The sequence below is a fragment of the Bufo bufo genome, chromosome 2 (genome assembly GCF_905171765.1).
Source record: "Bufo bufo chromosome 2, aBufBuf1.1, whole genome shotgun sequence".
NCBI lineage: Eukaryota > Metazoa > Chordata > Amphibia > Anura > Bufonidae > Bufo > Bufo bufo.
Window position 1 is genome coordinate 447,412,717 of NC_053390.1, and position 12,784 is coordinate 447,425,500.

Consider the following 12,784-nt stretch of genomic DNA (forward strand, 5'->3'; position numbering starts at 1 on the left):
GCCCTAGCATAATCATTGCTGCTGGTCAGTCCTCAGTCTAGCATAAATGCAGCTGTTGTTCAGACCACAGTCTAGCATAAACGATGCCATCGATCATTCAATAAGGACACAGTGCTACAGTGGCACTTTATTTTTACCAGCCCTTTTCTGATGGTGTATTTCAGAGAAAGCCGCTGCTGAATTTCTGTGATGAAAATTGAGCAGCAGAGTTGTCTCGTGTGGTTGCATGCTTAGGCCTCATGCACACGGCCGTTCCGTTTTTTGCACATGGAGTGCTGTCCGCATCTTTTGCGGCCCCATTGAAGTGAACGGTTCCGCACCCGAGCCACAAAAACTGCGGCTCGGATGTGGACCAGAACAACGGTCGTGTGCATGAGGCCTTATACTGCATTAGTGTTTCATATTTTCTGTCTACCAACCTTTCCCTGAGTGTCCAAGCCAACTAAAGCGAGAGAGGTCCAAGACATCTGTAAAGCCTTAAAGTGTACACATGGGGTAGGAGATCGCTGGCGTTTTAAGCTGGGTTCTTCAGATTGCCGCATAGAGGAACCAAATAAGACAGCCATTGTCTGTAGGGACAGTCTGTGCACAATATGCACATTGCCATCGTGGAATGCAAGGGCAAGACCTGGAAATGAAATTGAAGTCTAATTAGAAAAGGATGTACATCCACAAATACCATACTAACTCACACTAAATCTTCAATATAAGAAACCCGATTAGGAATATCATACCTAAACCAGGATAGAACTTTGTGTCATTCGCAACTTTGATGTCCGTGTTAGTAAGTGAAATGGGTAACTTGGGCAATGCCACAGCAGAAACGCGCTCTAGCTCATTGGTAGCAGACAATATCCGCCACTTCAGGATCATTGGTTGCTTATCACTTACTGCAAGACAAAAGAAGATTGCATAAGGGTATGTTCACATGGAGTTTTTGCGTGCTGAAAAAAAGCTGATGCGGAATCCAAATGGGGTTGTCTCACTTCCGTAAATGGTATTTATCATGTAGATGCAGTTAATACAAGGCACTTACTAATGTATTGTGATAGTCCATATTGCCTCCTTTGCTGGCTTCATTCATTTTTCCATCACATTATCCACTGCTCGTTTCCAGGGGTCATGGCCACCGCTGCAGTGCACATAGAGGGTGGCTGAGACAGGAGCTGCTGCGCATGCGTGCCTATGCGCTCCTATGGTCCCAGCCACCAGAGATGCTTTTTCCTATAGTGTGTAAGCACGACCACCACTGCTGGATTACAGGGTGGTCGTAACCCGTGGATACAAGCAGTGTATAATGCTATGGAAAAATTAATGAAGCCAGCAAAGGAAGCAATATGGACAATCACAATACATTAGTAGGTGCCTTGTATTAACTTTTTCTACATGATAAATGCCATTTGCTGAAGTGAGACAACCCCTTAAAGGATTCCTTGTGACTTTTTGGATGTGTATTCCCACATTGGATGTGCGATTTATGGCACATCCACAAGGCCTGAGACTGCCCTATCCTCACCCCACCTGGGTTCAGCAGTCAGCGGCAGACAAGATTACAGAAACAGCCAACCTCGTGCAAAGCTCCTCTATCTGCATAACTTCTGAAGAAGTGAACAGGGGTTATTAACGTGTAGCTGAGTGAGCTTGGCCGTTTCCATAATCCCTGGACAGAGGAGCCCGGCCCAGACATTTATATTCTGTGGAGCCCCCACCGATCAGATACTCATGACCTATCAGTTCGTATAACCTTTTTAAATTTTATAGCGGAATATGACAGACTTGCAAACTGTTATACGAGCAAAGAGATACATGGATAGGGTGCTCAGATGTCCGCATACTTCATGCAGTGTAAGGCATTATACAGAGAGTTCATGGAAGTACTACTTACCACCGGGGGACAACTGCTGGAAAATATTATTAAGAGGAAGCCCCTCTTTCCTCAGGGACCAGCACTCTGCTACACTGGAACACTGATTAGAGGCACAAAGGAGCACCTATCGAAACAGAAGACAACATTTTTACTGCACTGTCAGAATACACACAAAGAAAACATGCGCCCATTAAGTTCCACCAGGGAAAGGGAGAGGATGAAGGGAAGGGATATGGGTGAATTTTGGAACTTTACTGTCCCCTATTGATTTAGAAGAATAAAAAAAAAAAAAAGAAAAAACACAACACCACACACATATAGCCCGTAGTGCATGTACCAATCTGCCTCTAAAAGACCACAACCCATTACAAGCTATACTTTCTAAACAGTGTACCATAGAAACAGAGCAGAAATATATAGAAACCTAAGCAAAAATGTTAGCATGCTAAGGTTAAAGCGGTTTTCCAAGTGTTTTTTACTGATTGTGGGAGTCTAACACCCGGGACCCCTCCTGATCAGCTGTTTGAGAAGGTACCAGTTCCTGTGAGCGCTGAGGCCTTCCCTCAACTTTTCCTAGGCCATGTGATGTCACGTTCATGTGTCACGTGGCCTAGGCACAGATCGGCCCCAACTAAACTGCAATACAATGTGCTTGGTGAGCTACTACGAGTGCCGGTGCCTTCTCAAACAGCTGATCGGCAGGGGTCCCAGGTGTCGGACCCCTACCAATCAGATACTGATGACCTATCCTGAGAAGTATACAAGTCTTGGAAAACCCCTTTAATATGCTTCCTATAGAATAGACCCTAATGTGCCTGAGATAAGGGAAACCAGACTGAGCTCCACGGGACTCAGGAACTGGAGTGTGTAAGGCCATCTTTGTGGATTACTGAAGCAGTTACAGGTAGAGGTCAATCAGCTCCAGTCCAGTATAAAATGAAGGAAATGGTCTGACTGGTTTCCCTTTGTGCTTCTTCAGTTTTAGAAGGAAAACAACAACTTGTATGTACATAGCCTTCTACACTTTGCATTTACCTGCTCAGACATATCTCGAGCAAGGAACTTGAGATGTGTCACTGCGGGAAACTTGTCCTTGCGTGCAGGATCTGTGGTGCAGCGCATGAAGAGGGACGGAAGGATCTCGGTGTCGATTTTACACTTTTCACTCACAACAGACACACAGACTTTATAGAACTGTATTGGGGACGTGCTGCTTCCATCGCATGTGGCTACTACAATGTTCCCACCTCCTGTGAAGGCAATGTCAGCCAGTGCCACCCTGCAACGAAGGCGGCACAGGCTTTCTGTGGCTGTCAACACTTGTCCATTGGGCTTTAGCAAAGACACAGTCACCAATCCACTGACAGTAACAGCGATCCAGCCTTCCATTGGTTTGCCTCCAAACAAGGTGAGGGATGGGGAAAACTTTACACGAGAAAATTTCTCGCCAAAACTGGAAACTCCAGACTGGTAAAAGAGAATAAGACAAAATAATGATAATTTAAAGGGGTATTCCAGAAATGTGACGTTATCCCGTATCCACACTATTAGATCGGTGGTAGGACCCTTACTGATCTAATAGTTATTTCCTATCTTGTGGATAAGGGATAACCTCACATTACTGGAATACCCTTTTAAGACATAAGAAATACTACGCTCCCAGAAGAAATGCTATTCTAAACAATTATATTACTGACCTTCTCCACGTGAAGTGCCAATTTCACCCCATTATGAAGCCAAGAGAGTGCGACAATAGGGTCACCATCAACTTCACTTCCCACTAAGCTCTGCCAGCTATTTGCTAAGTGGTCAGTCATACCCCAACATTTTATCACCCCATCTGCATCAGCTGAAAGAAGGCGGGATCCTATGAAGGAGGAAAAAAACATCATCTATTCAAGCATCCATTGGCTTGTGATCTCCAGTAGACCAGCTTCTGGCATAGAACCTACTCACAATCTCATAAACTTCAGTGAGAAGTCCCATTAATTACAGATTAATACTAGGGCTGCAGTAAACGATTATTTGAGAAATCGAGTATCCTACCGATTATTTTTACGATTAATCGACTAATCTAATAAGAAAAAATAAATTAATAGACTGTTTTCCTTTATAAAAACTTATTAGACCCCCCCCCCCCCAGTGCCTTCAGCTCCCCCAGTTGTTACTCTATAGGGGTGATATAATGTCTTCTGCAGGTTACAGGAGGTATGTATTACTCTATAGGGGTGATATAATGTCTCCTGCAGGTTACAGGAGGTATATATTACTCTATATGGGGTGATATAATGTCTCCTGCAGGTTACAGGAGGTATATATTACTCTATAGGGGTGATATAATGTCTCCTGCAGGTTACAGGAGGTATATATTACTCTATATGGGGTGATATAATGTCTCCTGCAGGTTACAGGAGGTATGTATTACTCTATAGGGGTGATATAATGTCTCCTGCAGGTTACAGGAGGTATGTATTACTCTATAGGGGTGATATAATGTCTCCTGCAGGTTACAGGAGGTATGTGTTCCTTTATAGGGGTGATATAATGTCTCCTGCAGGTTACAGGAGGTATATATTACTCTATATGGGGTGATATAATGTCTCCTGCAGGTTACAGTAGGTATATATTACTCTATAGGGGTGATATAATGTCTCCTGCAGGTTACAGGAGGTATATATTACTCTATATGGGGTGATATAATGTCTCCTGCAGGTTACAGGAGGTATATATTACTCTATATGGGGTTATATAATGTCTCCTGCAGGTTACAGGAGGTATGTATTACTCTATAGGGGTGATATAATGTCTCCTGCAGGTTACAGGAGGTATGTATTACTCTATAGGGGTGATATAATGTCTCCTGCAGGTTACAGGAGGTATGTGTTCCTTTATAGGGGTGATATAATGTCTTCTGCAGGTTACAGGAGGTATATATTACTCTATATGGGGTGATCTAATGCCTTCAGCAGGTTACAGGAGGTATGTATTACTCTATATGGTGTGATAATGTCTCCTGCAGGTTACAGTAGGTATATGTTACTCTATAGGGGTGATATGTCTCCTGCAGGTTACAGGAGGTATATGTTACTCTATAGGGGTGATATGTCTTCTGCAGGTTACAGGAGGTATATATTACTCTATATGGGGTGATATAATATCTTCTGCAGGTTACAGGAGGTATGTATTACTCTATAGGGGTGATATAATGTCTCCTGCAGGTTACAGGAGGTATGTATTACTCTATAGGGGTGATATAATGCCTTCTGCAGGTTACAGGAGGCATGTATTACTCTATGTCTTCAGCAGGCATTCTGCCCTCTGTGCACGGGACTTCTCCCCTCTCCGGCACCCTAAGCTGTATTTGCGGAGGTACAGCAGTAAATGTTGGGGTAATATATAAAGCGCAGTGTTACAGCAGAGGAGTGGGTGCTAGTGTCTGTCTTGGCTGTTCTACCATCTTCCTTTATTCAGCCTGTGTGCAATCACCGGCCTGTCTTATTGGGGTTTGGATGCCGTTCACACACTTGACCTCCTGAGAGCAATTAAAGAGGCCTGATACGTGATGAAAATTCAGCTCCCCATCCAGTCGCACAGTCTGTAATTAGCTGTGATAATTACTGCGTGGGAAGTGGCTGTCAGACTTACGTTTCCAGCAGGGGCGCCGCCGACACTCCATCGTTCCGCGCTGCTCTGGGCCTGATGTCACGGCGTACGTCAGAAGGTCAGTACAGCGCGGGACCATGGACGTGCTGTGGGAGTGTCCGGAGGCCCCTGCGGGAAAGGGGAGTATTCTGAGCGCATTGCGGGCCAGCCGGAGACCAGGGAGCGGGAGTAATAGCAAGCACTTCACTCCCGCTCCGTTGTCACGTGACACAAACGAAGATTTTTTTGTGTCAAATTACTCAATATAATCTAGTACTTGTTGCAGCCCTAATTAATACATTTACCAAGTCAAGTATTGTTACTGAAAGCTACTGAAGTTACCAAAATCTTGTCATCCCTTACCAGACTGGTCCCACTCCAAGCTAGTGATGACTTCCTGGTGGCCCGAATTAATGGAGTAGACGTCCCAAGGGTGTTCTGTATCCAGGATGTGAATCATGTGGGTAAGATCTTCAATGGAAAAAAAGACAACTAAATATACATTTACAGTGTTGGAGATTTGTGACCATCTTCCTTACGGATCACTTCTTGCTTTATTTTGCTCCAAAGACTGACGTGCAAACTAAAGTACCTGAGCAAAACCAAGCACAGTAACCCCCTACTCACAATGAGATTCTTCTGGTTTTGGTCACTAGGGAGGCACAAATCAGGTCCCTTAAAAGGGTTTTCCAAGAGAATTTTATTGACGACCTAACCTCAGGATAGGCCATCAATATCAGATCGGCGAGGTTCATCGATAAAGAAAATCTCGGATAACCCCTTTAAGCTGGCTAGATATGTATCAGCCAAACCCGCCAATTTTTGAGGGTCTGGTTTACCATCTAATATGTATGGTGGCTCCAAACTCTCCACGAATGGCTGACATAAAAAAAATAAGGAACGGCATGTTGGATTTCAACGCCCGAGAAGTCTTGTAGCGGCTTTTCACCCTCTCCCCATTCACTACATAGGCATGCTTGTTTGAGGATTAGGAGAGATAGCTGTCAGATGAAGGAGCATTGTTTGACTGTTAAGACTACTTTCACACTAGCGGTTTCAATTCCGCTATTGAGATCCGTCATAGGATCTCAATAGCGGAAGAAAACACTTCTGTTTTGTTCCCATTCACTGTCAATGTGGACAAAACTGAACTGAACAAAACGGAGCGCTCCAAAATGCATTCCGTTCCGTTGCTTCCCCATCGCGGACACAATAACGCTGCAAGCGGTGTTTTTTTTGTCCGCGATGTGGTGCGGAGCAAAGCAAAATGTGTCCATCCCGACACACAATGTAAGTGAATGGGGACAAGTCCGTTTTCTCTGACAAAAGAAAACGGATCCGTCCCCCATTGACTTTCAATGGTGTTCAAGACGGATCCGTCATGGCTATAGAAGACATAATTCAACCGGATCCGTTCATGACGGATGCATGCCGTTGTATTATTGTAACGGAAGCGTTTTTGCAGATCAATGATGGATCCACAAAAAATGGGAAAGTAGCCTTACTCGGTTATGGCCAGCTTAAAGGATATGGACAACTTTGGGGGCTTTTTTTTTATTTTTTTATTGTTGCATTCTACTTAATTTGGGTAAAAATCATTTTCCAATTGGTCTTTAACCGTTTTCTTTTCTACAGCTTTCAGTTCTCTCTGCTTTTCAGTGAAATCTACCAGAGTGTTCAGTCTGCAGCTCTGATCTCTAGTTCCCCGACAGCAGATAAACTCTCATACAAGGTGAAGTCTAAGGCTACTTTCACACTCATGTTTTGGCTTTCCGTTTGTGAGATCCATTCAGGGCTCTCACAAGCGGTCCAAAACAGATCAGTTTTGCCCTAATGCATTCTGAATGGAAAAGGATCCGCTCAGAATGCATCAGTTTGCCTCCGTTCCATCTCCAGTCCGCTTTGGAGGCGGACACCAAAACATTGCCTGCAGCGTTTTGGTGTCTGCCTGACGATGCAGAGGCAAACAGATCCCTCCTGGCACACAATGTAAGTCAATGGGGACGGATCCGTTTTCACTGACACAATAGAAAACGGATCCGTCCTCCATTGGATTTCAGTGGCGTTCAAGACTGATCCGTCTTGGCTATGTTACAGATAATACAAACGGATCCGTTCTGAACGGATGCATACCGTTTTATTATCTGAACGAATCTGTCTGTGCAGATCCATGACGGATCCGCACCAAGCGCGAGTGTGAAAGTAGCGGTGTGATCACAATTCACTGGTTATGAGCTGCTAGAGAACTGGAGATACAAGCTACAGATGGAGCTGCTAGCGCGGCTTTCTGACAGATTTCAGGGAAAGTACGGAAGAACAGCCTGCAGGGGCAGTGAAAACTAAAGGCTGGAGAGGAAAAAGGTTGACAAGCTTGAGATTTCCCCAGCGCACAGGGCCGGCAGTTGGAGGTGAAGGCTGCCTGGCCCTGTCAATCTAGTGTAGCAAGGCGTGGCCAGAGGTGGGAGCAGGGGCAACACCCCCCTTGCACCTAGAGGCTAATTAGCATATTATAAAAGTTATATTTCTGCAGTAACGGGGGCATACATAACAGTAGGAATAGACTAGTTAGGTTCAGCTGACATTACAGGGCTCCAGATGGCGACCAAAATGGTCACCAATGCGACTTAGAATTTACAAATGGCGACAAGACTTTTTAGTCTTGTCGCCATTTGCGACTAGACCAGCCACCGCAGCTCTGCAGTTGAATACAGCGGCGGGCACAGGAGATGATAGTTCTCTGCCCCGCCGCAGATGTTCATTTCAGCAGCGCAGTGGAGAAGTAGTCTCTCCTTCCCCCTGTGCTACCGCCGCCAATAAGAAGAGAGAGACGGGAGGAGGAGGGGCTGTGGCCACTGCGCCACCAATGAAGATAACTGAGCTGTTAATACAAATACAGGAGGCGGGTGCCGGAATCAAATAGCCGGCACCCGAGCTCTATGACAGGGAGCTGCGATCAGCGGCAGTTAACCCTTCAGGTGCGGCACCTGAGGGGTTAACTGCAGCGGATCGCAGCTCCCTGTCATAGAGGTCAGGTGTCGGCTATTTGATTCCGGCAGCCGCCTCCTGTATTTGTATTAACAGCTCAGTTATCTTCATTGGTGGCGCAGTGCGCCCCGTCCCCCCCCCCCAAACACCCCATTATAATAAACATTGGTGGCGCAGTGCGCCCCCCCCACCAACACCCCCAGTATAATAAACATTGGTTGCGCAGTGCGCCCCCCCCCCAATATAATAAACATTGGTGGTGCAGTGGGCAGTACCAATGAGGGTTAAAAAATTAAAAATAAAATTAACTCACATCCTCCAATTGATCGCGAAGCTGCCGATCTCCTGTTCTTTCTTCAGGACCTGTGGTGACGTCACTGAGCTCATCACATGGTCAATAACCATGGTGTGGTGATGGATCATGTGATGTACCATGTGATGAGCACAGTGATGTCACCACAGGTCCTTTGACAGGTCCCGAAGAAAGAACAGGAGACCGGCAGCTACGCGATCAATTGGAGGAGGTGAGTTAATTTTATTTTTATTTTTTAACCCTCATTGGCACTGCCCACTGCGCCACCAATGTTTATTATACTGGGGTGTTGGGGGGCGCACTGCGCCACCAATGTTTATTATACTGGGGTGTTGGGGGGCGCACTGCGCCACCAATGTTTATTATACTGGGGTGTTGGGGGGCGCACTGCGCCACCAATGTTTATTATACTGGGGTGTATATAATATTTATTATATTGACCTTCTACTTCGCATTCTGTATTAAAGAATGCTATTATTTTCCCTTATAACCATGTAATAAGGGAAAATAACACAGTGAAAAGACTTTCATCCTAGCAACCGTGCGTGAAAATCGCACCGCATCCGCACTTGCTTACGGATGCTTGCGATTTTCAACCAGCCCCATTAACTTCTATGGGGCCTGCGTTGCATGAAAAACGCACAACAGAGCATGCTGCAATTTTCACACAACGCACAAGTGATGCGTGAAAATCACCGCTCATGTGCACAGCCCCATAGAAGTGAATGGGTCCGGATTCAGTGCGGGTGCAATGCGTTCACCTCACGCATTGCACCCGCGCAGAAATCTCGCCCATGTGAAAGGGGCCTAAGGGTGAATAGGACAAGGGTTTCAGCCCCTAAGGGGGCTAATAGTAAGAAAAAAAAAAAAAACACTAAAATTATTAAGTTTAAATCCCCCCTTTCCCAATTTTACATATAAAATATATAAACAATAAATAAATAAACATAATACATAGCGCTGCGTCCGAAAAGTCCAAACTATTAAATTATTAAAAAATATCTCCTATGCGGTGAGCATTCGCCATTTTTTTGTCACCTTGTCACCCCAAAAAATAGGATAGGACTGTTCTATTATGGGCCGAACGTTTCATAAAATGCGAAATGCACGCAGCTTTTTTTTTTTTGCGTGGTATTGAGTATCGCAATACTTTTTTATGGTGACGAAAGCGAATCAAAATTTTGGTATCGAAACAACCCTACGCCAATCTGATCGGCGCAGCGTTGTCACGATACCAAAATTTTGATTCTGTTTCGATTTGGCGACTAAAAATGTAATTTGGCTCCTAAATTTTTCATTTCAGGAGCCAATGGCTACTAGGTATTTTTTTTTAGTCTGGAGCACTGCATTAGCACATCGCTAATGTCAGCTAGTTTAAAAGGGTTAATTCTGGTGACAGAAACCCTTTAAGGAAGTCTATCATCACGAGACACCTCCATCAGCACTCGACACAGATGAAGTAATGGTCAGTACTAGTGTTGAGCGAACTTGTGTTTTAAATTTGGCGTCTAAAGTTCAGGTTATCGAAGAATCGCGTTATGGATTCCGCTACCACGGAGCATAACGGAATTTAGAATCCATAACCCGAACTTTAGACTCCGAACTTAAAGGGGTTCTGCACTTTGTTTTAAACTGATGATCTATCCTCTGGATAGATCATCAGCTTCTGATCGGCGGGGGTCCGACACCCGGGACCCCCGCCGATCAGCTGTTTGAGAAGGCAGCAGCGGCGGGGCCTTCTCACTGTTTACTGCCGGCCCACTGACGTCACGACTAGTATCAAGTAGCGTGGGCGGGGCTAAGCTCCATTCAAGTAAACAGAGCTTAGCCCCGCCCAGGCCAGTGACACTAGTCATGACGTCACTGGGCCTGCGGTAAACAGTGAGGAGCCAGCGGCGCTGCTGCCTTCTCAAACAGCTGATCAGCAGGGGTCCCGGGTGTCGGACCCCCGCCGATCAGAAGCTGATGATCTATCCAGAGGATAGATCATCAGTTAAAACAAAGTGCAGAACCCCTTTAAAACACAAGTTCGCTCAACACTAGTCAGTACGCATGCACCAGAGGCAGCTGGAGGTAGCTTGCGATGACGTTCCACGCCTGTAGGACGCCAATTAAGGGTCCATTCACACATCCGTAGTTCTGGGTCCGTTACGGACCCATTCATTTCAATAAGGCCGCAAAAGATGCCGACAGCGCACTGCGTGTTGTCCACATCAGTACTTCCGTTCCGCAGCCCTGCAAAAAAGATAGGTGTCCTATTCTTGTCCACAACAGTGAATTTCCATGTTTGGCCCACGGTCGATATCAGTGTTTTGCTGATCCGCAATTTGCGGACTGGAAAACACTTACGGACATGTGAATTGACCCTAGAGTGGCTCCCCTCCCCCAGTGACTCCTTTTCACAGATTGATCCGGTTTCAGGATAACCCCTTTTAGAAAATTATGGGCTGGTCAATAACTGGGGGACATCCCTTCCATATAGACAAGCCCCTGCAAACAACGGCAGCAGTCCCTTCCCCCCAAAACCAGCCATCTAGGATCAGATAACTGCACTTTATAGAACATCCAAACTGGAAGAAACTTTTATTTTACCTTTAAACCATAAATGTATGACACACAGGGAAAATGCATGCCTCACTCCACATCCACCCCTGTCAGGGAATTACCTTTCTCCTCTTCATTGCGCTGGTCTGTGGTGAAGGCAATGAGGTTGCGGCAAGACCAGGCACATACTAGGGGGATGGAGGGGCAGTGGCTGGTCCGTGGTTTTCTGTCCCACTCACAGATGTATGCCACGTCCATGATGGCTGCCTGCCCGCCAGGGCTCCGGGGTGGAAGGCTGGAACAGAGACACCAATGATCACGTGACAATAACGACCCCGCGAAGGTACGGAACGTACCAACCAGCAGCCTGAGGCTGAGCGGCGTCGCTTCCCGATGACCTCAGAGAATTTTGCATATCACTAGTTCCCATGATGCATTGCAGGAAAGACAGCACACGGAACGTATGGCATCTTTAGTACCGTAGTAAAAGTGAATTACATAAAACATTTCGCACAGTGTAATAAACAAGAAATCCCGTAGAGATTAACAGAGGAAAACATTACCTTGTCGCCCTAATTTAAAATTATACACTGTGAGGGACTATATATAGGTAGTGCGCCACCTTCAGGTTTGTGCTCGCTTCGGCAGCACATATACTAAAATTGGAACGATACAGAGAAGATTAGCATGGCCCCTGCGCAAGGATGACACGCAAATTCGTGAAGCGTTCCATATTTTGTTTCCCGCAACTTATATCTTCTTTTCTTTTAGGCAGATTTTTTTATTGCGCAGCAGTGTTTTAACCCCTTAAGGACCGGGCTCATTTTCACCTTAAGGACCAGGCTCATTTTCACCTTAAGGACCAGGCCATTTTTTGCAAATCTGACCAGTGTCACTTTAAGTGCTCATAACTTTAAAACGCTTTGACTTACCCAGGCCGTTCTGAGATTGTTTTTTCGTCACATATTGTACTTCATGACACTGCTAAAATTGGGTCAAAAAAGTTAATTTTTTTGCATAAAAAAATACAATTTTTACCGTAAATTTTGAAAAATTAGCAAATTTCAAATTTTCAGTTTCTCTACCTCTGTAATACATAGTAATACCCCCAAAAATTGTGATGACTTTACATTCCCCATATGTCTACTTCATGCTTGAATTGTTTTGGGAATGATATTTTATTTTTTGGGGATGTTACAAGGCTTAGAAGTTTAGAAGCAAATTTTGAAATTTTCAGAAATCTTCAAAATCCCACTTTTTATGGACCAGTTCAGGTTTGAAGTCATATTGTGAGGCTTAGATAATAGAAACCTCCCAAAAATGACCCCATTCTAGAAACTACACCCCTCAAGGTATTCAAAACTGTTTTTTCAAACTTTGTTAACCCTTTAGGTGTTCCACAAGAGTTAATGGCAGATGGAGAAACAATTTTG

At 45.1% G+C, this 12,784-nt stretch overlaps 1 protein-coding gene and 1 non-coding gene across 2 annotated transcripts in view; one reads left to right on the forward strand and one right to left on the reverse strand.

Annotated features, from left to right (window-relative positions):
* Positions 1 to 11,731, reverse strand: part of MED16 (mediator complex subunit 16) — a 38,170-nt gene extending 26,439 nt beyond the window's left edge. The window contains exons 1-7 of the mRNA XM_040417532.1: positions 11,474 to 11,731; positions 5,873 to 5,980; positions 3,565 to 3,734; positions 2,903 to 3,334; positions 1,886 to 1,991; positions 735 to 890; positions 420 to 628 (exon numbers count right to left, since the gene is read on the reverse strand). Of these exons, the coding sequence (XP_040273466.1) occupies positions 420 to 628; positions 735 to 890; positions 1,886 to 1,991; positions 2,903 to 3,334; positions 3,565 to 3,734; positions 5,873 to 5,980; positions 11,474 to 11,609 (1,317 nt within the window). The 5' untranslated portion in view covers positions 11,610 to 11,731. The remainder of the gene's footprint in view (positions 1 to 419; positions 629 to 734; positions 891 to 1,885; positions 1,992 to 2,902; positions 3,335 to 3,564; positions 3,735 to 5,872; positions 5,981 to 11,473) is intronic.
* A 252-nt stretch (positions 11,732 to 11,983) lies between these two features.
* LOC120993002 lies at positions 11,984 to 12,090 on the forward strand. Its single transcript, XR_005777135.1, has one exon. It is a non-coding gene; the product is annotated as a U6 spliceosomal RNA (small nuclear RNA).
* Positions 12,091 to 12,784: the final 694 nt, after the last annotated feature.